The sequence below is a fragment of the Phyllobates terribilis genome, unplaced genomic scaffold (genome assembly GCF_046119375.1).
Source record: "Phyllobates terribilis strain yellow unplaced genomic scaffold, ASM4611937v1 Scaffold_17__1_contigs__length_24005725, whole genome shotgun sequence".
Lineage (NCBI taxonomy): Eukaryota > Metazoa > Chordata > Amphibia > Anura > Dendrobatidae > Phyllobates > Phyllobates terribilis.
Genome location: NW_027362777.1, coordinates 9,365,768 through 9,392,064, shown reverse-complemented (window position 1 = coordinate 9,392,064; position 26,297 = coordinate 9,365,768). Strand labels below are relative to the sequence as shown.

Here is a 26,297-nt window from a genome sequence, read left to right as displayed (position 1 = left end):
GCATCTAAACTTAAAGTTCAGGGTATTGACATGATCACCACTAATATTAGGGAAGGTAGAGTGAGTCAACTATTGGCCCAGAAAGAGAGCAGATGGATTTGGACTTTAAAAACACTCCATCCATTGGGCTTGAACGAAAATATTAGTTATGCCCCATTTCTCTGATCACCTATATCCACATTGTTTTAGCTATATTGTCTTACCTTTTTATCTAGTATGGTTGGGTAATTTTTTTGTATTTTAATGTTTTTCTATTTCTTTAGTGTTCCTCCATGAGAGTTCGTCGTCTTTTTCTACCAAATATTCATAAAGGCATTACATGGTGATTGGCATGTTTGTATACGTGATATCTCCATTTCTATCTGTGAATGATGTTGAGGACTTCCATTCTGCTATTGGATAACATGGACATAATTGCTGGCGCTGTATGGTCTCTCAAGATCTGTAACTTTTTTCTGTGTGCGCATTTTTTGTCCATACAGTTATTATTGTATATCTTTCGCTTTATAGATCAATATTTTGAGAGATATTTTCTTATATCTTATTATGCATTTATACTATGATCTCATATAATCATGTTATACTTCATGCTTTTCTTAAAGATATACTTTATTTGTTTTGTCATGGCCAATTAACTTCTCTGACTTATATATAATTGTCTATCGCCTATACCCCTTAGATATATATATACATTTGGGATGTGCAATTATTGACAGTTTACCCCATTATGCTTTTTTTCTCTCCGGTTGTATTTGACTATATATGTCTGTGGACTGGGTGGTACGCATGGCTTCACTGTTCTCTGTGGTGTCCTCACTGGCCGTATCAATATGTGCTCCATGACGCGTGGTCATGTGGTTCCCCACGTGCCTGCGGCGTCATGGATCACATGACACGGTTGCCGTGGATGTAGCGGTGATTGCCATGCGTCATGCCACACCCTCCCTACACCCATTGGCGGAGAGACTACACCCCTCCTTTTCTATTGGCTCAAGGGTTTCTAAACCCTACCCACCTTCATTGACGCCACCCCCTGACGAAGGCAGCCGTGCCGAAACGCGCATTAGGGTGAGTGCCATTGAGGAGCGTGTTCACATCCACTGTGGCTGTAAGTATTCTATAGGATTCATGCTACGCTCTTTTTGCTGCCGTTTTTTAATCTTTTTTCCTACTTAGGTGCATTTTCTAGGCTTTAATATGTATTAGGATATACTTTTACCCTGTAGCCTAAGGGCTCAGGGCACTGATACCACTTATAAAGATCTGCTCGCCCCGGTATGAGCTATCTATATTAGTACCTATATATAGACAGCGGTATGACTAACCTCTTATATAGCAACTGCTTCTGACCTACCTCATAAGCACCTGCACTTTTATGGAATGCTTCACTGCATTTTAACAATATAATCTTATTTTTTGGCAGCCCAATTATGTATTTACATCAGAAAAGAATCATGTTAATTTGTCTCATGCTCCTCATTAGTGCTCCTCCATTGTTTTACTATTAAGTGTTTCTGCAGTTAATATTTTTTCCTGTATAAATTATAATTAATACAATTTTGTAATTTTTTCACTATTATATGGGACTCTGACTTGAAGTTTTTTCCTCTTGTTTCTTATGTATGGAGGACTATGTGAGGCCCATTATACTGTATACTGGATGGTCCACGACTTTGTCAAAGTTTTTCATTTTGTCCCTCTGCATGTTTTGAGCTTTACATCCCTGATGTAAAGTCAGTATGGGTAATGTACATGGAAATGGCAATAATGGAAAGCTGCTAACTGGACTTTGCTACAAGCCTCCTAATATAGCTGAACACGTAGAGGATGATATGCTGCAACATAATAGAAAGGGAACAAAAACAAGTCATGGTCAAAAGTGTTGGATCCCTTGAAATTGTTCCAGAAAATGAAGTAATTCTCCCAGAAAATTATTGAAATTACACGTTTTGTTATACTCGTTTATTTCCTTTGCATGTATTGGAACAACACAAGAAAACAGAGAAAAAAAGGCAAATTGAACATAATTTCACACAAAATAGGCCGGACAAAATTGTTGACACCTTGCCAAAATTGTGGGTAAACAACTTTATTTCAAGCATGTGAAGCTTGTTCAAACACAATTGTGGCAAGTAACAGGTGTGGGCAACATGAAAATCATAACTAAAATCAAATAAAAAAGGGAGAAGCTGACTCAATCTTTGCATTGTGTGCATATGTGTGCCACACTAAGCATGGAGAAAACAGAAAAAATCTCTTCAACAAGGGTAAACTAGATAATTAGTACGCTGTTGTGGCGCTTTCTGGTTAAAACATTTCCCACAATCTGAACATGAAAAAGACTTCGCCCCTGTTTGGGTTCTCTGGAGCTTATCAATATCAGATTTCTGGTTAAGACATTTTCCATATTCTGAACATGGAAAATTCTTCTCCCCTGTGTGAGTTCTCAGATGTTTGATAAGAGTTGATTTCTCTGTAAAACATTTCCCACATTCTGAATTATGTGTGAGTTTTGTGATGTTTAATAAGATTTGATTTTGCTGTAAAATATTTCCCACATTCTGAACATGAAAATGGCTTCTCCCCTGTGTGAGTTCTCTGATGTTGGAAAAGATTTGATTTCTTTGCAAAACATTTCCCACATTCTGAACATGAAAATGGCTTCTCTCCTGTGTGAGTTCTCTGATGGTTGATAAGAGTTGATTTCACTGTAAAACATTTTCCACATTCTGAACATGGAAAAGGCTTCTCCACTGTGTGCGTTCTCTGGTGCTTAAGAAAACTAGATTTCAGGTTAAAACATTTTCCACATTCTGAACATGGAAAAGGCTTTTCCCCTGTGTGAGTTGTCTGATGTTTGATAAGAGTAGATTTCTCAGTAAAACATTTCCCACATTCTGAACATGGAAAAGGCTTGTCCCCTGTGTGAGTTCTCTGATGTTTGATAAGATTTGATTTCACTGTAAAATATTTACCACATTCTGAACATGAAAATGGCTTCTCTCCTGTGTGAGTTCTCTGATGGTTGATAAGAGTTGATTTCTCTGTAAAACATTTCCCACATTCTGAACATGGAAAAGGCTTGTCCCCTGTGTGAGTTCTCTGATGTTGGAAAAGATTTGATTTCTTTGCAAAACATTTCCCACATTCTGAACATGAAAATGGCTTCTCTCCTGTGTGAGTTCTCTGATGGTTGATAAGAGTTGATTTCTCTGTAAAACATTTTCCACATTCCGAACATGGAAAAGGCTTGTCCCCTGTATGGGTTCTCTGATGTTTGAAAAGATTTGATTTCTGTACAAAACATTTCCCACAATCTGAACATGAAAAAGGCTTCTCCATTGTGTGAGTTCGCTGGTGCACAACAAGACATGATTTGTTGTTAAAACATTTCCCACAATCTGAACAGGAAAAAGGCTTCTCGCCTGTGTGGGTTCTCCAGTGGCTATCAAGATGCCATTTCTGGTTAAAACACTTCCCACATTCTGAACATGAATAAGGCTTCTCACCTGTTTGAGTTCTCTGGTGCTTAAAAAAATTTGATTTGTGGTTAAAAAATTTCCCACATTCTGAACATGAAAATGGCTTCTCCCCTGTGTGAGTTCTCTGTTGTTTGATAAGAGTTGATTTCTCTGTAAAACATTTCCCACATTCTGAACAGGAAAAAGGCTTCTCTCCTGTGTGAGTTATCTGGTGCCTAACAATACTTGATTTTTGATTAAAACATCTCCCATACTTGGAGCAGGAAAATCTATTCTTCGCTGTGTGAATTTTTTGATGTTTAAGAAAAGACTTTTTGAGAGGAAAACTATTTCCATATTCTGAACGTGAAAATGTCTTCTTTGCATTAGAAGCAGTTTGTTTTTTAATGCTTATTTTGTGACTTTGATTTTCCTTAGTAGTTGGTAATGTATCAGAAGACAGGACCTGTTTCAAAGGATCAGATGACAGATCTTTGCTGTGAAGGGATGATGGTAAATCTGGAGAAATGTCATTCACTTCAATTTTATCCTGTGGGATCTGAAAATTATCTGATTTGAAAATCGAAGATGTCAGCTGTCCCTCTGATCTCCTGGTACAGTCATCTGTCAAGAATAAAACCAATTATTATTTTTTAATAAAAATTTTTTGAATTTTATATTTTTGAACATTTCTACTTAAACTGTCTGTAAAAAATGCAAACTATATAAAAAAAAATCACTTATTCACCAGGACAATGACTATCTAATGGAAAACCTCATTGCATGAACCAGTGGAGCGTGGTGTTCAACTGTTTGTTCATTCTGCCTCCCAAATATGGAGTTAAAGGCGCAGGCTCTGTCCAGCCACTAAGATTAGAGGGTTGCTGGTACCTGTAGTACCATCGAGTCTGGCAGTATGGGTGTGTGTGCTGTCCAGCTGGAGTAATCTGCTCCTTGCTTCAGCCATTTGGAAAGCACCGCACTCTACTAAAGCTGGAAGCATATTGCCGGAAGCTGCCAGATACAGCCTTGTTCTCCTCTGGTTCAGTCCTCTGTGATCAGCTCCCGGCTTGTGTATTTGTTTCCTGTTGTGACCTCGGCCCGTTTACTGACTACTCTTGTGTCTTCTGATTTTGTATTTTCTCTGCCCTCCTGGTTCTGACCCGGCTACCTGACTATTCTTCTTCCCATGTCACTCCACCGAATAGCAGGTAACACCGTGGCCCAAGCCTCGGGATCTCTGTGTAGGTTCAGATCCATGTAGAGGGGTTAAAGGGTGATGAGCAAAGTAATTTATGAAATCTATAAAAGGGGTAGATAAGACAAGCCTGTTCGTGGTGGCCATCTTTTGAGCTTCCAGGTGACCAAGACCAGCTCCCCCAATACATTGTGTCTGCAAACTATTCCAGCAAAATCTGCATTCCTAATAGCTTAAAGGCGCTTCGTCCCTTCTTATCCTGCCATGTGCCCAGACAGTAGTGTACAACCGTATATAGGGGATTGTCAGATTCAAGAGAAGTTGGAAAATAATTTGTAAGATCCATTTGTTTCCTATTATCCTTTGTGAAGAATTCCAAAGTTATCACCGCATAAAGTGACACACGTCAGATTTAAAAAATGGGGCCTGATTATAAACATAATACTGGCTGCAGGAAGGGGTTAAATCAGAGGATTACTGAAGTCAAAAACTGTGATTATACACAATAAAACATCTACTGAAATGATCAAACTCAACAGTCTTCATCAGAGAAAAATGAGTAACTAGTGGTGAAACCTCTCTGGGGTAATTGGAGTATGGGGCTCGGTGGCTCTTGGCAATCTAAACTATAGTAAGGGACAATATTTTCTGTCAGATGAGTGTCAAGAAGAAATATTAGACATTTAAAGTGAACTTTTTTATAATAGTGCAGAGCTGAGGGGTCTTAAATTTAGATCTCGGGCATTTGGAAGAGGCAATGGAGACCTTTTTGAAAGACTACCAGGGAGTTACAGAGTCAAATAAGTGAGGCAGGCCAATCCCACCACAATCAAACTATCATACAGAATGAACTTGTGAAAAAAAGGAAAGAATATATAAACACTAGATGGTGGCCCGATTCAAACGCATTGGGTATTCTAGAATATGTATGTGGCCGACCGGGCGCGACTAATAAGGGAAGCAGCATTTAAATGGGTTGTGCACTACTTTAAATTAACCCCCAAATGTATCCCTCCAGGGCCCTTAATGAATTTTGTCATTACGTCATGTTGTCAATACTGCTTGTGACAACATCGCTGACCACGCACAGCCAGCACGTAATTCCTCCGGCTGCAGCCGGCTCTTGCTTCCGCTTACATCACGACTATTTGGGGCTGTAGCCAGGGGTCTCCTGTTCCGCGTACCACGGTGAATGATGGGGTGTGGGCGGGGTTGTCCCCCATCGTGTCACACCCAGCATCCACTGCGCGCTTTGTCAATGAATGCGTGTGCGGTGAATGCCGGGTGTGACGGGATGGGGGATAACCCCGGCCACAGCCCATCACTCATCGTGGAACGCGAAACAGGAGACTGCTTGGCGGCAGCTGCAAATAGTCGTGACATAAGCGGAAGCAAGAGCCGGCTGCAGCCGGGGGTCACATGCTGCCTGTGCGCGGTGACCCGAGTATAAGCAGAGACCCCGAATTTTACAACAAAAAACTGGGAAAATTTATTGACTTGAGTATAAGCCTAGGGTGGGAAATGCAGCAGCTACCGATAAATTTCTATATCCCGCGGCCGGACCAATCAGCGACGCGGGATTTCCTGGACAGAAGGACAGACAGACAGGATAAGACGATTATATACATGAGATGTAACATCCCCAACAACAACGTGTGTATGAGGGGAGAAATCCAACACTAAACTGGAGTTGAACTTGTTTATGGCGGACCATTGGAGCTACTGTGAGTCCTGACCAGAGTAGAGAAAGTATTAGCGCCCCCATTTCAGGAGAGATTGTGCAGTTATCTGAATTTCTTAGGATTGAAAACATAATATAGTTTCTGATTAGTGTTGAGCGAATTTGTTCGGCATTTCAAATTCGGGTTCGTGTTCGGGCGCGTCTGATTTTTTGGCGTGAACAGGCCGGAACCCCGAAAACAAACCCAAATTTGAAATGCCGAACAAATTCGCTCAATACTATTTATGATGTGGAGTGAATCCATGAAACCAGGGCTGGAGCCAACACATCTCCTGCAGGCGTGAATAAATGTATATTACAGCCATCAGCCACGCACAGCTTAGAGATATATCATGGCACAGGTGTAATGTTTTTTGTATAGTTTATCACAATCCTGTTTGAAGTTAGTTGGTTTTAAAAGAAACAGAACAGTCAGGATAAAGGGAAACTCTGGTGTTATTGTACAGAAATTCACACTTGGCCCTCACTGCACATTTAATGTTGTAGATCATAAAAGTGAAGTTTGGCCAGAAAGACTGGACCTGGTCTTGTAGGGACCATATGAGGACATTCAGGAGCACAGAAGGGAGAGAAGGTAGATTCATCCAATAAGATATCAGGAATCTAAGAAGCCAACAGCATCATTACCCTCCGCTTTCTCTTACAGACCCATCATAATATTTTTCTTCAACTGATTTTCTTATTTGTCAGCACATTCTACGTACACTGTCATTTGGATTTGTAGTTTACAGATCTGGGCAAGTAACGGTCAGCGTCTCCTAATCCCAGGGGGTAGGTGGATCCTCCAGTTTGTAAATTCTATAGAAAAGGGCTTTCACAATTACACAACGTAATTTGAACATTTTCGCACGGAGGAGAATGTTGTGGTCTAGCGGCAAAATGGTGATCACACGATTGTGATACGGCCGGACTACATGACTGATAAAGCAGCCACAGCCAGTGACCGAGAAGAGTCTGTGACTTCTCAGAATTTAGTGGTTACTACTCACCTGGGTAGTCATATGTAGGAATCTCCTCTTTACACCGCTCATCACCCCTCACATATGTCTCTGTCGTATTAATATGGGTCAGATCTTCACCCTGAAACAAATATTGTAAAAGTCACAGACAGATGGAAAAGTCACCTCTATGATCAGCTCTATCCTGCCATCTCCACCTTTCTCATTACACAAGTATAAAACATATAATACAGGTGGATAAAACAAGACTGAGCACAAGACCTTCACAGCCGTCTACACATCATAGGGGAGATCTCATGACATCTTATCTCCATCTACCTGATGATCCTGAGGAACATTGGGATCTTCTTGTTTACAGTCCTGTGGAAGAAGAGGACGGGGACATCTCTCTGGTGTTGTCCTCTTACTGGATAGATCTGGAGGAAACACATGCAGGGACTGAATTCATTCTTTACATACAGATAATTATAGGCCGTGTGTATTTAGTCCTGTCTATTACCTGGAGATGTGAGGGGCTGGTGAACCTCCATCATGACGTCCTTGTACAGATCTTTGTGTCCTTCTAAATACTCCCACTCCTCCATGGAGAAATAGACGGCGACATCCTGACACCTTATAGGAACCTGACACATACAATGATACCATCATATCCCCGATCCCTTCATAGTGTTACTGTATAATGTCCCAGCAGTGTCACCTCTCCAGTCAGCAGCTCAATCATCTTGTAGGTGAGTTCTAGGATCTTCTGGTCATTGATGTCCTCATGTATGAAGGGATGAGATGGAGGTCCCGTGATTAATCTCTGGTTATGGAGAGACACATTAATAAATCTCACTCCAGACATTTCCAGAGTCCTCACCTCTCCAGTTCTGTCCATCTGATATTCCCATAGATAAGAATGATGTAATGTGACGTCATCAGAATCTCTCACCTCTCCAGTAAGACGGAAGAGGATCTCTAGGGTGAGGTGTAATATAGTCTCCCCAATCTTGTCCATCATTTTCCTGGATAAATCACGATCTTCACTGAGAGGATCCGGTATTTTAGAGATCTGAATAAGAAAAAGATAAGCTGATGGAACATCATAAAAATCCTGTGTAATAATACAATTGCTGGAGATAATAAGGGGAAACATATGAGGAGATTTATTATTTTCCAGCATTTAGTTTTTTCTTTACATCTAATAATAAAACCTTTATATTTTAGGCCACAGACAACAAACAGTTTCTTCCTCGGAGACTGCAGCTGAACACGTTTCTCATAGACTCATCTTCCATAATGCTAATTCTCGTCTCATTTTCCGACACTGGAATTGGAATTAGCAATACTGCAGGAGAAATTTATTTCACGTGACATGAGAAATAACTACTTTATGATGAGGCAACATCTTCTACTACGGATCTAAAACCATATTTGGCCACAGTCCATCACTGACTACATCACCACCGGCCGTCTATATGAATGTTTCCCGTCTTCCCCGAACTGTAATCTTCTATCACGTTAGATCTCATATCTGATTCACACACAGAAGTTTGAGGCTTTTATAAAAGCTGTTTTGTTTGCACAAACACCGCGGACAGAAATGATTTGATACTAAAGTCTACATGTATAGTGTATTATGGGGTTTATTTCTGGCCTTAGGCTTTCCTATATTACAAGAAAACCCCCAGAAAAAAAGCAGATATTAAAATGTTTCAAAAGAAAATTGTCAGAAACAATTCTTGTAAAAAGAAAAAACATGCAAAAAGCAGAAGACCCATGTTGTCATTTTTTTAACAAGTTAAACATTTGTTTTTGGTTTTATGTGAATTCTTTTGGGCACCAGAACATTGATGTACACCGCAGGGATGGCACAGGTGTGGCTGCAATAAAATCCCTGGCAGTTTAACCACTTGCTCCTGCAAAAAGCAAACATGGCATCTAAGAAGGTGTGACAGAGTTCGTCTGAATTCCCCTCCTCCCCCAAGTGCTCAATAGTATGGGGCTGACTCGTTCCTACAATACTTAAATGCCTAATAATGGTTTCTGGGCCTGCAATGTACAAAAGTCTATTAGGCCGGGCCAGAGGCAGCATTCCATAAGTTACCTTTTAACGCCTCCATAAACATTAGACTAAAGTTGCATGGAAGCACAGATTTTTGTCGACTATATAATGTATTTGAGGGCCTCCCTACCGATGCAGTCAGTCATACAAATCACAGGAAAGCTGGAATATTTATGTATGGGGGAGTCTCTGGAGAGATAGCCGTCTGCCAAATGACAGTTCAGCCAACACTTATCTCATGTGTATGGGGCCGTTGGTATTACACTGACAGGCAGGGATAATACACGTCACTACAGTAGTACCGTGCATCACCGGAGCGATCAGAGGCTTCTGTGTTTACAAAAAAGGTTTAAAAAAAAGCTTTAAAGTGAAAATATCACAGTTTTAGCAAAAATAAATATTTGTCACTATAGGGAAAACATCATATAATGGTAAAATGGAGTCGAAGGTCAGCTCACTGTTTATTCAATGTACCTTGTCTGAAGATCACCGCATGGAGCCGACCTGGTCAGGGATTGTGAAGACCCGGGGTCTTCCGTGGGCGTAACGTTACTCAAACAACACAGGGTGAGGGTAAAACAGCGTGGCAATACTTTATTGAACCACAAAGCGGACAATAAAGACACAGAATAGTCCCAGCAAATACCCAAGATGGTACAACATTACATAGTCTCACCCTTAATTCTCCACCCACCTGGGACAGAAGAGCTGTGACTTTGGAGACTTCCAGGCTGACTACCTCCACCAGTGGCCCCCCACTTCTGGCGGGCCCCCACAGAGAGAAGGTAGCGGCAAGCTTAGGAAGCCAACAGTCCATCGAGGTACAAGACCAGGAGACCCGATGGTCCCATCCTGGCCTCTCCGAGAGTTTTTATGGGGCCAGGCGACCGGTGGGTCCCTCCTAGCAACCCCAAAACAACATATCCATGAGGCCAAGTGACTTTTTCGTCCTCTCCTGGACTCCCCAAAAGTATCCATGGTCTCTCTGATGGTTAATGGAGCAGATCTGAATCTTTCTAGTCAGGGCCAATACCCTTAGACTAGAATCATGTAGAATGCAAATCTGTGTCTCTTTAGATGACATGCAATCCATCTACTTTCCTGAAGGATGTCTCCCATTCTCCTTCTGATGTTCCTTGATTCTCTGTCCCAAGTCTCATTCTGTCTACAGCACTACAGACATCTTTGTTTATATTCACATCTGTGTGAGGTCATCAGGCCCAGGTAAAAGAGGTAAAGGTGCAGGGATCACCTATCATTGTTTGAGCTAATCTATTTACATAGTTGGTATCACAGGGGCTGTTGTAACTAAACTTTCAGCTGACTTAGTACAATTTGTCATTAGCATAGTAAACATGATTGTTTCCAAACGAATAGAATTCAGCATTCAGGGTTATACAAATACTATGACCTTTTTTGATCAGCAAGAGAAATACAAATACATTTGTAAGTCAACACAACACGATAGTGTATTTCTCTTGACTTAACAAATCTAATCGTCTGGCTTATTAAGATTTTATTCTGTATCTTCACAGGGACATTTCAAGTAGAGAAAGGAGGAGAGATCGATTCTCCAGCATTGTCTATATTGTTAAAACCTCACATTTTTTTGCAAATTCATAAAAACTGTTGTGATGGCATACCACCAAGTGCCCACATACCAAACCAATGCTTACTCCTGATTTGCAACATGTGAGTCTCTGTGATACTTTTATATCCTTCCATTTGGAACGCCTGAATTTCTGTTGATTACAGAGTACTTCTCAGACAATTTAACCCTGTATTGTATGGAAGAAAATGATAATACATGTGAGGAGCTGCCCACTTACTAAAGACTATGATACTTTTCCAGCACGGACCACCATTTTCGTCAATATTATTATTGTGTGTTATTAGTGATTTACTTGTTATGTTTTATATAGTTCTGCATACTTGTCAGTATATAAGATTCACTTGTAAAATATCCTGGCAAAATGTCCAGCATTTCACTAATCTCAGGAGTCCATTGTTTCAGCAACCAATAATCTCATTAGGTGAGTGTAGATTGTAGACACAGTGGAGCCGTCACCACAGGGGTCTTACAAGCAGTCTCAGATGAAGGCTTCTAGAATATTCTTCATTGCTTTAGCGAACAGTAAATGCTTAAGGGAAAGGGTGTCATCACTTCTGAGCTGGGAGGGGGCTGACCCCAGAGAAGGAGAGGAGAGACATGTTTTAGTTTTGGGAGTTGGTGGAAGGATGCCGGAGGGTTAGGATTTGTGGCTGTGGACCTGGATCTGATGGATGGCTTACGGAGTGTTGAAGATCTGTTATCAACTAAAGTGGATAAACGTGCTTCAGTTGTGGATATGACATTAGGATTTAAACTTCATTGAAGAACTGCTGCTACTGGATATCTGTGCTTTCATCTGTTGTCTAGAGGATCATGGACTGTGGCTACAGACTATACTGGCTGGAGATACGAAATCTGTGGGCCAACCAAAAGATGGGAGACAGTGGGCATCGCCTGATACAAAGCCAGGGGAACTACTGATCCCAGGTTGAGAACTTAAGGACTGAGAGAACTGTATTTTGGGCCATTTACCTGGAATTGCTGCATTACCATGGCTGTGATTAATAAAATATTGTTGCATCGTTAACCTGCCTAGGTGATTACTTACAACCCACAACCTCAGATCTCTACAATACACAAATACAACTCATGCATGAGACATTCAATAAAATCACTGGAAATTAAAGACAAATACAATTAATTGTACTGTAATATTAATCCTGTCTGATGTCCATTCCCTGTGGGGCTCTAGTTTGTAATTTAAATATCCAATATGACTTTCTATTTAAGATTTTTCTTTTCATATCTCCACCTCTTAATGGTTTATAAGACTTTTCTATTCCTAATATCTGAAGGATCTGATATCCCCTTTATGTTTTTGTTAAAAGCATCTTGAAACCACAGACAGGTTTAATGTTGTGGGATTGATTACGTCAGATAAATGTCTTCTAATACATGTTTATACATATAGCGGATCTGACGTGCATCCCACGTATTGTAGTTAACTCTCTATTAAATAGATGACCCCTATAGTGCTACAATTGATGAAATTGTGTATTGCAAATTGCTGTCCCGTTAGGTTTTCTTCAAATATGTCGGCTTTCTTAAGATAGTTGCATGCTTTACAGGATATATATCCACATTTTAAAAAATCCTTAGGCTGTGTACCCACTATGCGTTTTTCAAGCGCTTTTGATGTGGATTTTCGGCAGCGTGAACGCTTGCAAAACACTTGTTAATCCGTGCCCCATGATCCCCAATGAAAATCTGCATGTTTTGTGCCCATGCTGCAGAATTTTCCACAGTGGATTTTCCTTGCGGGCTAATCCGCAGCATGTCCATTATTTGTGCATTTCTGCTTGCGGATTTGATGTCCCAATGCACTTGAAAAACGCAAGTCAAATCCGCATGTAAAAACTCTGCAAAAATGCGTGTAAAATCAGCAAGCATTTTTGACTGCCAAGACCATGCAGAAATGCTGCAGAAATTTTCTGCTTCATTTCTGCATCGTGGGCACATACCCTTTGGCTATGTGCCCACGATGCAGAAAAGCTCCAGATTTTTCCTAAGCGTTTCTGCATCTCCGTGGCAGAAAAAACGCATGAGGATTGTACATGTGTTTTTCCGGCCAGGGACAAGCAGAAGTGAAGCATTTTTGCATGCATTTCTGCATGCGGGTTATCAAGCGCTTTCCAAGCGATTTTAGCATCATTTGGAAAGTGCTTGACAACTTGCAAAGGGCATGGTTTTATATAGTACCGGACATTCAGTGTCTCCCACTCACACACCACCTCTTCATCTCGCCCCCTATCTGTCGGTGTCCCCCAAGGTTCAGTTCTAGGACCCCTGCTCTTCTCCATCTACACCTTAGGCCTAGGACAGCTCATAGAGTCTCATGGGTTTCATTATCACCTCTATGCCGATGACACACAGATCTACCTCTCTGGACCCGATATCACCTCCTTATTAACCAAAATCCCACAATGTCTGTCTGCTATTTCATCCTTCTTCTCTGCCAGATTTCTAAAACTTAACATGGACAAAACAGAATTCATCATCTTTCCGCCATCTCATTCAACCCTCCCAACTGACCTATCTATCAACGTCAATGGCTGCCCACTCTCCCCAGTCCCTCAAGCTCGCTGCCTTGGGGTAACCCTGGACTCGGAACTCTCCTTCAAACCACATATCCAAGCCCTTTCCACTTCCTGCCGACTCCAACTCAAAAATATCTCCCGGATCCGCACATTCCTAAACCATGAATCTGCAAAAACACTAGTGCACGCCCTCATCATCTCCCGCCTTGACTACTGCAACCTCCTGCTCTGTGGCCTCCCCTCTAACACTCTCGCACCCCTCCAATCTATCATAAACTCTGCTGCTCGACTAATCCACCTATCCCCCCGCTATTCCCCGGCCTCTCCTCTCTGTCAATCTCTTCACTGGCTCCCCATTGCTCAGAGACTCCAGTTCAAAACCCTAACCATGACATACAAAGCCATTCACAACCTGTCTCCTCCATATATCTCCGACCTAGTCTCCCGTTACATACCTGCACGCAACCTCCGATCCTCACAAGATCTCCTTCTCTACTCCCCTATTATCTCCTCCTCTCACAACCGTATACAAGATTTCTCCTGTGCTTCCGCCCTACTCTGGAACTCTCTACCCCAGCGTATCAGACTCTGGCCTACCATGGAAACCTTCAAAAGGAACCTGAAGACCCACCTCTTCCGACAAGCCTACCACCTGCAGTAACCACCGCTCCACCATACCGCTGCACGACCAGCTCTACCCTCACCTACTGTATCCTCACCCATCCCTCGTAGATTGTGAGCCCTCGCGGGCAGGGTCCTCGCTCCTCCTGTACCAGTCGCTGTCACATTGTGTTCAAGATTATTGTAATTGTTCTTGTATTATACCCCCTTTTTCACATGTAAAGCGCCATGGAATAAATGGCACTATAATAATAAATAAATAAATAATAATAATAACAGTATGACAGTAAAAGAGTGGTAAAAAATAAATAATATACTTACCTTCTGATGGCCCCCGGTCTCCTTATCCGATCAGTCTTGGCTTGCCGGCAGCTCACGGTGGACTAAAAGGACCTGCCATGACGTCATTTAGTCATGTGACGGGTCACACGTCTGCCGATGTCACATGACTAAATGACGTCATGGCAGGACCTTTTTAGACCATCGCGAGCTGCCGGCAAGCCAGGACGGATTGCTATGGAGACCGGGGGCCATCAGAAGGTAAATATAATGTATATTTTTTATTTTATTCTTTTTTTTACAGGTACTATGGTACCCAGGTCTGGAGGAGAGTCTCCTCTTCTCCAAACACGGGTACCATCCGCACATTGAACCGCATGGTATTCGCATCCGCAGATGCAGTGATGCGGATGTCATGCGGTCCAATGTAAGTCAATGGCGGCGAAAACGCAGCGATTCCGCAAAATAATTGGTAGGGCTGCGGATTTTTCCGCAATGATAATCCGCAGCGGAAATTTCCGCAGCATGTGCACAGCACATGCGGATTATCTTCGGGGAACATGGCAGACCTTATACCAAGCGTTTTTTAAACGTTTCTGCAGCGGAACTGCCGCTACGGAAACGCTAAAAATGCGCATAGTGGGCACATAGCCTTATAGGATAACCAAGTTACATTGCGTTTGATATTTGTTTCTTGAAAAAAACTCAGTGAAAGTTTTCTGCCTAGTGTAGAAGACTTTTGGGATACAAAACTCAAACAAAATATGCAAAAAAAAATCAAAAAAACTAAGTTTGAAAGAGATATCAAAGACTACGAGTCAAATTCAATTTACACATGGAAATTAAACAAACCAAGAGCTACTGTTTTGAAATACAGGTCACACAATAAATTCAAAGGAAATAGAGGAGAGCGGAGGTCAGCTTCACAAATCCCAATGTGTCCATGGGTTCCTCTAATTATAATTCTCTGAGGACTAATCTGATGCATCAGTGGGATCAACTAAAGACACATGGAACAAAAATAAATTCTCAAGTACTCCCCAAAATTCAGCACAAAACAACGGAGAGGGGGGGAAGAAAGCACAAACGTGCCGGGACATGTGCGTTTCATGCTGGAGTGCATCACGGTCTCCTATCTGCGAATGCGCATGTCCGGAAGCATGCGTTCCACACCGGAGCGCATATGGTATTGGATTGCATTTCACCAATGTAACGGGTCTGGGAGGCGGAACCTCTGAGCTACTATACAAGGGGGCGGTCCTTGTAAGGGAGCGGGTGGCGACCAGGGAAGACGGGTAGGCAGTCACAGCAGGTGACCGGGACAGTCTCTGGGTGAACGGGCAGGAGGTCACGGCAAGTGACCGGGACAGTCTCTGGGTAAACGGGCAGCAGGTCACAGCAAGTGACCGGGGCAGTCTCTGGGTGAACGGGCAGGAGGTCACAGCAAGTGACCGGGGCAGTCTCTGGGTGAACGGGCAGGAGGTCACAGCAAGTGACCGGGGCAGTCTCTGGGTGAACGGGCAGGAGGTCACAGCAAGTGACCGGGACAGTCTCTGAGTATAGGGTAGGTACGACCTGTGACGGCTGAGCCTCCAGGTAGGCTAGCAGGCGGATGACAGATGAGTGCTCCCAGGTGAGCAGGCGAGAGTCTCTGGAAAAGCAGGTGGTCACAGCACGTGACGGCAGAGCCTCCAGGTAGGCAGGCAGGCAGGTAGCGGAGGAGCGCTCCCAGGTGAGCGGGCAAGAGTCTCTGGAATAGCAGGTGGTCACAGCACGTGACGGCGGAGCCTCCTGGTAGGCAAGCAGGCAGGTAGCGGAGGAGCGCTCCCAGGTGAGCGGGCAAGAGTCTCTGGAATAGCAGGTGGTCACAGCACGTGACGGCGGAGCCTCCAGGCAGGCTAGCAGGCAGGTAGCAGAGGAGCGCTCCCAGGTGAACGGGCAAGAGTCTCTGGAATAGCAGGTGATCACAGCACGTGACGGCGGAGCCTCCAGGCAGGCTAGCAGGCAGGTAGCAGAGGAGCGCTCCCAGGTGAGCGGGCAAGCTGGTCCATAGACAGACTGACAGGAGTAGGAAGGCAGACCGTCGGACCTCAGGCTAGCAAGCAGGTAGCAGGAATATCAGGCAGGAAACAGACAGCAAACTGGCAGGACTCTGGCAGGAATCAGGCAGGTAACTGGCAGGTAACTGGCAACGGGACCTGAGGGCTGAAGCAGAGTAGTGAACAGTGCAACAACATTGCTCGGGCACCTCCATTTTGGAGGAGGTGCCTTATATATGGTGAAGTCCTCCGGCCATTGGCCGGGGACTCCTTAGGACGGCGCGCGCGGCCCCTTTAAGAGGGAGGGAGAGCGCGCGCGCCCTAAGCACAGTGGCCGGGAAGGAGCGCGCGCTGCCAGCAGAGCGGGAGGAGGACGCCGGGCACGGAGCAGGGAGGTGAGGGGAACAGCATCCCTGCCTAGCAGAGGGCAGGGACGCCGGCGCTACAGTACCCCCCCCTTTAGGCCCCCCCTTTTTTAGGCCAGACAGAAATTTAGCAAGGATAAGAGGGGCATGGATGTTCTCCCGGGGCTCCCACGTTCTCTCCTCAGGACCAAACCCCTTCCAATCTACTAGAAAAAAGGTCTTTCCTCTTACCCTTTTGGTGGCAAGAATGTTCTCTACCTCAAACTCGTCCTCAGCAGAAACCGGAGCAGGAGGCGTACCTGTAGACTTGGAAAAAGAGTTAAGTACCACAGGTTTGAGGAGAGATACATGGAAGGAGTTAGGGATCCGTAAGTTGGCCGGGAGTTTCAATTTATAGGCCACCGGGTTGATCTGGCTGATGACCTCCAGGGGGCCGATGAACCGAGGCCCTAACTTGTAAGAAGGTATCTTGAGTCGGACATATTTAGATGAGAGCCAGACTTTATCTCCGGGACGAAATTGTGGAGGATCCAGGCGTTTTTTGTCAGCGTGTCTTTTCATCCGTTCGGACGACTGAAGGAGTGCGGATCGGGTACTCTCCCAAATGGAGGAAAATTTGCTAACGAGAGATTCCGCAGCCGGGTTATCCACAGAGGTGGAGACAGGAAAAGGAATCCGAGGATGCTGACCGAAGACTACAAAAAACGGGGATTTGGAGGAGGATTCGCTCTCGTGATTGTTATAAGAGAACTCGGCCCATGGTAGGAGATCCACCCAGTCTGAATGATGGGCATTAACGAAGTGCCGGAGGTAACTGGTCAGGTTCTGATTGATCCGCTCCACTTGACCATTGGACTGTGGGTGGTAAGCGGAAGAGAAGTCCAGGGTAACATCTAGCAGTTTACAAATGGCTCTCCAGAAGCGTGAGGTGAACTGTACCCCACGATCCGACACGATATGGAGGGGCAGGCCATGAAGACGAAAGATGTGATGAATAAAGTCTTTAGCTAGCTCGGGAGCAGATGGGAGGGCTGGCAGGGGAACGAAATGAGCCATCTTGGAGAAGCGGTCAGCAACCACCCAAATGACCGTACAACCGGCAGAGACTGGGAGGTCAGTTATAAAGTCCATAGCTATCTGACCGGCATGGCCAGCCAGTTTAGACGAGTGACCCCAGTGAAGGATCTTCTCCCGATCAGGTACTGATACGAACGTCTTTCCGGGAGGGAGACGATTTAGACTCACGGGAGCCACCTGCATTACTCTGGCGGGATCGATGATGTGTTTCGGATCTTCCTCGAGATCAGACACCAGAAAGGATCGAGACAGGGCGTCCGCCTTGACGTTTTTGTCAGCCGGGCGAAAATGAAGAACAAAATCAAAGCGAGCAAAAAACAAGGACCACCGGGCTTGGCGCGGGTTAAGTCTCTGGGCATGCTGGAGGTAAGCCAAGTTCTTGTGGTCAGTGTAAATTATTACCGGGTGAAGAGCCCCCTCGAGCAGGTAACGCCACTCCTCCAATGCCAGTTTGATGGCCAATAACTCTCGGTCTCCTATGGAATAATTGCGCTCTGAGGAGGAAAAGAGTTTAGAGAAGAAGCCGCAAGTTACCATCCTCCCGGAAGATGATTTTTGAGTAAGTACCGCTCCGGCTCCAGAGGAGGAGGCGTCAACTTCCAGGAAGAACTGCTTGTTGCCGTCCGGGCGATGCAGCACCGGGGCGGAAGAGAAGGCCTGTTTTAAGGAAAGAAAGGCCTCCTCTGCTTCGGGCGGCCACTCTTTGGGATTAGTACCCTTACGGGTGAGCGCGGAAATTGGGGCAGTCCGGGAAGAGAAGTGTGGTATGAAGAGGCGGTAGTAGTTGGCGAAGCCCAGGAACCGCTGAATGGCCTTCAACCCCTCCGGTCGAGGCCATTTCTCGATGGCAGACAGTTTCTCTGGATCCATTCGTAGGCCGGTCTGAGAAATAATGTAGCCCAAAAACGGAAGCGAGGTCTGCTCAAAGAGGCACTTCTCGTATTTAGCGAAGAGGTGATTCTGCCTGAGCAGGACCTGACGAACGTCCCTCCGGTGAGTCTGGAGATCCGGAGAGAAGACCAAGATGTCGTCCAGGTACACCACTACGCAGGAGTAGAGAAGGTCCCGGAAGAGGTCATTGACCAACTCTTGAAAGACAGCAGGAGCGTTACAGAGACCAAAGGGCATTACCAGATATTCATAGTGGCCGTCCCGGGTGTTGAATGCCGTCTTCCATTCATCCCCCTAACGGATACGAACCAGGTTGTACGCCCCACGGAGGTCCAGTTTGGTGAAGATTCTAGCCCCTCTCAGACGATCAAATAACTCCGGAATGAGCGGAAGGGGGTACTTATTCTTCACCGTGATCTGGTTAAGGCCTCTATAGTCTATACAGGGACGGAGAGAGCCGTCCTTCTTTTTTACGAAGAAGAAGCCTGCTCCCGCCGGGGAGGTAGATTTCCGGATGAATCCCCTGGCCAGATTCTCCTCAATATATTCGGACATCGACCGGGTCTCAGCAGCGGATAATGGATAAATACGCCCACGGGGAGGAGTAGTACCGGGTAACAAGTCGATAGGGCAGTCGTATGGTCTATGAGGGGGTAGTGTCTCTGCTTCCTTCTTATTAAAGACATCAGCATAAGACCAATAAGGAATCGGAAGTCCAGGTAGATTAGCTGGGGTAGGAGAAGGACGGACGGGATGGACGGGAACCAGACAGGTCTTATGGCAGTCCTGTCCCCAGCGAAGGACTTCTCTGGTCTGCCAGTCAAGCACGGGTGCATGTCTCTGGAGCCAAGGTAGACCTAGCAAGAGGGCATGAGAGAGTCCAGGCAGAACATGAAAGGAGATACTCTCAGAATGCAGCATTCCCACCTGCAGAGTAATGGATTCGGTGATGAGTTGGATGGGGCGTGGTAAGAGGCCCCCATCCACGGCAGCAACAGACAAGGGTACAGCCAGAGGTTTGGTGGGGATGCGGTATTTCTCTACCAGGGACTGTGAAATAAGATTTCCGGCTGCTCCAGAGTCCAGTTGGGCTAGTTCGAAATAACGGTTCTCCCCGCAGACGATTGAAACTGACAGCAGCAGAGATGGAGAGGATTTATTCTTGTCTAGGTCGACCTCTCTGAGCGAACCTAGACACAGGCGTTTCCCGACCTCTCTGGGCAGGCACGGATCCGGTGCTCCTTACTGCCACAGTAGAAGCAGCTCCCCTCGGCACGGCGTAAGTCCTGACGGGTTTTGACCATCTTGGTCTGGTCGACCTGCATAGGCTCAGGAGAATGTACCTGGGGAGAGACGGAGGGAGTGACGGGTTTCTGAAAAGTAGGAGCTAGACGTGGAAACCTCCTCTCTCGGGTGACCTCTTTGGCACGCTCCTGGAACCGTAGGTCAATCCGGGTGGCAAGAGATATTAGGTCATCGAGAGTGGTAGGAACGTCCCGACCGGCAAGTTCATCTTTAATATGGCCGGACAGACCCTCCCAGAAGACGGATACCAGAGCATCGTTATCCCAGGCCAGCTCCGAGGCAAGGGTACGGAACCGTATGGCATATTGGCCCACGGTGAGACTTCCCTGACGGAGGCGTAGCAGAGATGATGCGGATGAGGTCTTCCGTCCGGGTTCGTCGAAGAGTTTCCGGAAAGCCGTGAGGAAGGCAGGCAAGTCGGACACCAGGGGGTCTCCTCTCTCCCATAGAGGATTTAGCCAGGCCAGGGCCTCCCCGGTGAGATGGGACATGATGAAGGCAATTTTGGCCCGGTCGGAGTTAAACTGGTGGGACAATAGTTCAAAGTGCAGGGTGCACTGATTAATGAAGCCCCGAGCCTGGGCGGAGTCGCCTCCGAAGCGAGGAGGTGCAGAAAGCCGGGGTCCGGGGTAGGATACCATGGTATTGGTGGGCAGCGGAGCTGCCGGGTTGCGAGTCATGGCACTGGCGGTGGTTGCTGGTGGAGCAGTCAGAGTGTCCAGGCGAGAATTGACATTCCGTAGGTGACCCAGGATGGACTCCTGTTGGGACCTCTGACGGGACAGTTCATGACAGAGGTCCGAGAGCGAGGGAGCTTGGGTGCCACCGGGTTCCATGGCCCGAGCAAACTGTAACGGGTCTGGGAGGCGTAACCTCTGAGCTACTATACAAGGGGGCGGTCCTTGTAAGGGAGCGGGTGGCGACCAGGGAAGACGGGTAGGCAGTCACAGCAGGTGACCGGGACAGTCTCTGGGTAAACGGGCAGGAGGTCACAGCAAGTGACTGGGGCAGTCTCTGGGTAAACGGGCAGGAGGTCACAGCAAGTGACCGGGGCAGTCTCTGGGTAAACGGGCAGGAGGTCACAGCAAGTGACTGGGGCAGTCTCTGGGTGAACGGGCAGGAGGTCACAGCAAGTGACCGGGGCAGTCTCTGGGTGAACGGGCAGGAGGTCACAGCAAGTGACCGGGACAGTCTCTGAGTATAGGGTAGGTACGACCTGTGACGGCTGAGCCTCCAGGTAGGCTAGCAGGCGGATGACAGATGAGTGCTCCCAGGTGAGCAGGCGAGAGTCTCTGGAAAATCAGGTGGTCACAGCACGTGACGGCAGAGCCTCCAGGTAGGCAGGCAGGCAGGTAGCGGAGGAGCGCTCCCAGGTGAGCGGGCAAGAGTCTCTGGAATAGCAGGTGGTCACAGCACGTGACGGCGGAGCCTCCTGGTAGGCAAGCAGGCAGGTAGCGGAGGAGCGCTCCCAGGTGAGCGGGCAAGAGTCTCTGGAATAGCAGGTGGCCACAGCACGTGACGGCCGAGCCTCCAGGCAGGCTAGCAGGCAGGTAGCAGAGGAGCGCTCCCAGGTGAACGGGCAAGAGTCTCTGGAATAGCAGGTGATCACAGCACGTGACGGCGGAGCCTCCAGGCAGGCTAGCAGGCAGGTAGCAGAGGAGCGCTCCCAGGTGAGCGGGCAAGCTGGTCCATAGACAGACTGACAGGAGTAGGAAGGCAGACCGTCGGACCTCAGGCTAGCAAGCAGGTAGCAGGAATATCAGGCAGGAAACAGACAGCAAACTGGCAGGACTCTGGCAGGAATCAGGCAGGTAACTGGCAGGTAACTGGCAACGGGACCTGAGGGCTGAAGCAGAGTAGTGAACAGTGCAACAACATTGCTCGGGCACCTCCATTTTGGAGGAGGTGCCTTATATATGGTGAAGTCCTCCGGCCATTGGCCGGGGACTCCTTAGGACGGCGCGCGCGGCCCCTTTAAGAGGGAGGGAGAGCGCGCGCGCGCGCCCTAAGCACGGTGGCCGGGAAGGAGCGCGCGCTGCCAGCAGAGCGGGAGGAGGACGCCGGGCACGGAGCAGGGAGGTGAGGGGAACAGCGTCCCTGCCTAGCAGAGGGCAGGGACGCCGGCGCTACAACCAACATAGAAAAATCCTATCTCTGAGATCAGAGTCATGGGAGACTAAAAACAAGTATTGCACATCCTTCAATCATGCAATAGGCATGTAGATGTACTTTATCACTACAAAAAATATGGGATGATGGCCCACAGTATATTCCTAAATGGTCAAATTTGACCTCTATTGCACAATTAGAGATGCACAAGGAACACCACACTTGTTAATTATGAAATAGTATAAGTGGAATAAGCTCAGACACAATATGTGAACCCCATTCACAGTGAACTGACTAGCAATGGGTAGAGTATACAATCTAAAAATATAATCCAGAATGGGACTGTATTCACACTAAACAGGTATAGGAAATTTGCTCATTGATTCCCTTAGGGGCCAGTGAATCAAGCCTAAAAATCCACTTTCTTTTTTGAGGATACATCTATTGATATCACCCTCTCTCACATTGGATTTAACCACCACAATGATACAAAAGGAGATGTCTCCGGTTTCACCACAATATACACTGTTCTTGTATCTCACTAATGGGATCTACCGACCATGGCGTATATCGCCCAAATGCTCCCCTACTCTCCTCCTAGACACCCTCTTGATCTTGTCTACATATTCAAGGGGGCGGGTGCATGTGGCCATATATACAAGTTCTGAGGTTTTACAGTGGGAATAATCCCACTGGAAAAATGTTTTAACCATGGAGGAACTTGAGAAAGATTTACATGGTCTCATCCAATTACATGTTCAACATTCTCCAGATCTAATGAAACCACAGATTCTTCTATCTAGCCAAGTCCCCTTGGGTGCAGGTGTGCAACCCTTTCTGACCAACCCTTTCTGAAAGTTATTGTGGTAGTAGATCCCACTGCACCCCTCAGGTCAGAGTCAACCACAAGTATATCCCAGTGTTTTCTGAGGATATGAAAGATACAGTAACTCTGATTGTCGTAAGTTTTTCTTATTCGTGTTGTCCAATCTTTTTCTTGGTCTCTTGGATTGGTATAGGGGAGTGTCTGTCTCTCCCCTTTTTCTGCAAACGATGATATGGAATCCAAAATGTACCACAAGTACCCTTCATCCCTTAATCTGTTGTTCAGGTCTATTGCCTGTATATTAAAATCTGTGACAATCGAGCAGTACCTTCTCAACCATAAAAATTGGCCCTTGGGTTTTCCTCTTTTTATGGGGATGGGGGTGGTGGTTATCCCACTTCAATAGTTTATTAGTGCTTGAAGGTTATGGTAGATGAGGGTCCCATTACAATCTTTCTTGATCAGTACATACAGGAAAGGCAACTGGTAATAATTGGTGTTGGTCTGCTCCTTTAAACAAAATGTACTTTTCAGGTTATATCCTCAGTACCCTCACTTTTCTTCCCTTCTTTTGAGGCCCACACAGTCAGACTCTACCACCCCTTCTCCCTGCGAGTGGCGGTTGTGTATCGCCCTTCGGGCCCCTCCCGTCAGTTTGTGGATCACTTTGCCACTTGGCTTCCAAACTTTCTATCCTATGACATCCCCACCCTCATCATGGGAGACTTTAACATCCCAATAGGCGATTCCCTCTCCCCATCTGCCACTCATTTTTTATCGCTAACTTGCTTCTTCGGCCTTTCACAGCTTACTAATTCTCCTACACATGAAGATGGAAAAACTCTTGACCTGATCTTCGCCCGGCTCTGTTCAATACATGACTTTACTAACTCTTCTCTTCCGCTCTGTGATCACAACTTTCTTTCATTCTCTGTCAAGAACTGTCACCCTGCTCAAGACACCCCCACTTTCCACACTTATAGAAATATACATGCCATTAACGCCCAGAAATTTATGAAAATGTTGCAATCATCATTGGCCCCAATCTCCTCCCTCTCATGCCCTGACTCAGCACTGAAACATTATAACGAAACATTGCAATGAGCCCTGGATGAAGGCGCACCTCCTACACAGAGAACAACTCGGCACAGACGGCGACAACCCTGGAACACGGTGCAAACACGTTTTCTCCAGTGGGGCTCCAGGTGTGCCGAACGGCTGTGGACAAAATCTAATCTGGCCGAAGATTTCCTCCATTATAAATTTATGCTTAAAACCTATAACTCCGCCCTTCACCTCTCCAAACAAACCTACTTTAACAACCTCATCATCTCATGGTCCAATAATCCTAAACACCTGTTTGACACTTTTCACTCTCTCCTTAATCAAACAGCACAGTCCCCAACCACCAACCTCAGCACTGACGATCTGGCCAATTATTTCAAAGAAAACATTGACCATATCCGATAGGAAATTTTCTGTCAATCCCCAAATGTTATGCATGCTCCTTCCTCCTGTTAGGATCTGCAACATAAACTAAGGAAAGATAGGGGAAAGCTGTCCCTACAGTAAGACTAAGCTGAATCCCTACGATGTAGCGGGTGGGGGCATCATACAAACTGCATAAGGGGCATAATGGGGGCATTACACTGTGTGGGGGCATCATACAAACTGCATAAGGGGCATAATGGGGGCTTTATACTGTGTCGGGGCATCATACATACTGCATAAGGGGCATTACACTGTAGGGGCATCATACATCCTGCATAAGGGGCATAATGGGGGCATTACACTGTGTGGGGGCATCATACATCCTGCATAAGGGGCATAATGGGGGCATTACACTGTGTGGGGGCATCACACATCCTGCATAAGGGGCATAATGGGGGCATTAAACTGTGTGGGGCATCATACATACTGCATAAGGGGCATAATGGGGGCATTACACTGTGTGGGGGCATCATACATACTGCATAAGGGGCATAATGGGGGCATTACACTGTGTGGGGGCATCATACATCCTGCATAAGGGGCATAATGGGGGCATTACACTGTGTGGGGGCATCATACATCCTGCATAAGGGGCATAATGGGGGCATTACACTGTGTGGGGGCATCATACATCCTGCATAAGGGGCATAATGGGGGCATTACACTGTGTGGGGGCATCATACATCCTGCATAAGGGGCATAATGGGGGCATTACACTGTGTGGGGGCATCATACATCCTGCATAAGGGGCATAATGGGGGCATTACACTGTGTGGGGCATCATACATACTACATAAGGGGCATAATGGGGGCATTACACTGTGTGGGGCATCATACATACTGCATAAGGGGCATAATGGGGGCATTACACTGTGTGGGGGCATCATACATCCTGCATAAGGGGCATAATGGGGGCATTACACTGTGGGGTCAGTAAAGGGGTCCTGTACTATGAGAACAATACGTTTCCTCCCTTCCTGTCTCCATAGTTGGGTCGTATGTATCTATTACAGGAAACAGAACAAAAACCTTATGATTCTTATAAAGGGGCAACACAAGAACCCCAAAGAGTCTCCGTGCTGAAGGGGTTAATGCCCCCTGCGCCCAGTAATGGGGGTCTCCACATACCTCCACCTGCAGAGCCGCCACCACATATATGGCTGCTCTGTGCGCACAGGAGCTGTGATGAGGTCACAGGAGGGGAGGAGTCAGGGGTCACATGATCAGGGGCCTCAGTGGATGCAGGACTCTGCTGTGCTGGTTGTCATGGTGCTGGATGAGCTGAAGTTTATGTGTGGGGTCAGGAGGGGTTTACAGTGTGGATGTAGCAGAGCCGCGTGTGTACGAGGTGTACGGAGCAGAGCCGCGTGTGTACGAGGTGTACGGAGCAGAGCCGTGTGTGTACGAGGTGTACGGAGCGGAGCCGCGCGTGTACGAGGTGTACGGAGCAGAGCCGCGTGTGTACGAGGTGTACGGAGCGGAGCCGTGTGTGTACGAGGCGTACGGAGCAGAGCCGCGTGTGTACGAAGTGTACGGAGCGGAGCCGTGTGTGTACGAGGCGTACGGAGCGGAGCCGCGTGTGTACGAGGTGTACGGAGCGGAGCCGCGTGTGTACGAGGTGTACGAAGCGGAGCCGCGTGTGTACGAGGTGTACGAAGCAGAGCCGCGTGTGTACGAGGTGTATGGAGCGGAGCCGCGTGTGTACGAGGGGTACGGAGCGGAGCCGCGTGTGTACGAGGTGT

At 46.4% G+C, this 26,297-nt stretch overlaps 1 protein-coding gene across 1 annotated transcript; it reads right to left on the bottom strand.

Annotated features, from left to right (window-relative positions):
- Nucleotides 1-2,022: 2,022 nt before the first annotated feature.
- LOC141176063 (uncharacterized) lies at nucleotides 2,023-25,758 on the bottom strand. The gene is made up of 7 exons (XM_073660046.1): nucleotides 25,684-25,758; nucleotides 8,291-8,410; nucleotides 8,057-8,161; nucleotides 7,859-7,982; nucleotides 7,678-7,775; nucleotides 7,390-7,480; nucleotides 2,023-4,085 (listed from the first exon to the last, which is right to left on the bottom strand). Exons 2-7 carry the CDS (start codon nucleotides 8,357-8,359, stop codon nucleotides 2,500-2,502), a joined length of 2,073 nt encoding a protein of 690 aa, XP_073516147.1. The 5' UTR covers nucleotides 8,360-8,410; nucleotides 25,684-25,758; the 3' UTR covers nucleotides 2,023-2,499.
- Between the last annotated feature and the right edge of the window lie 539 nt (nucleotides 25,759-26,297).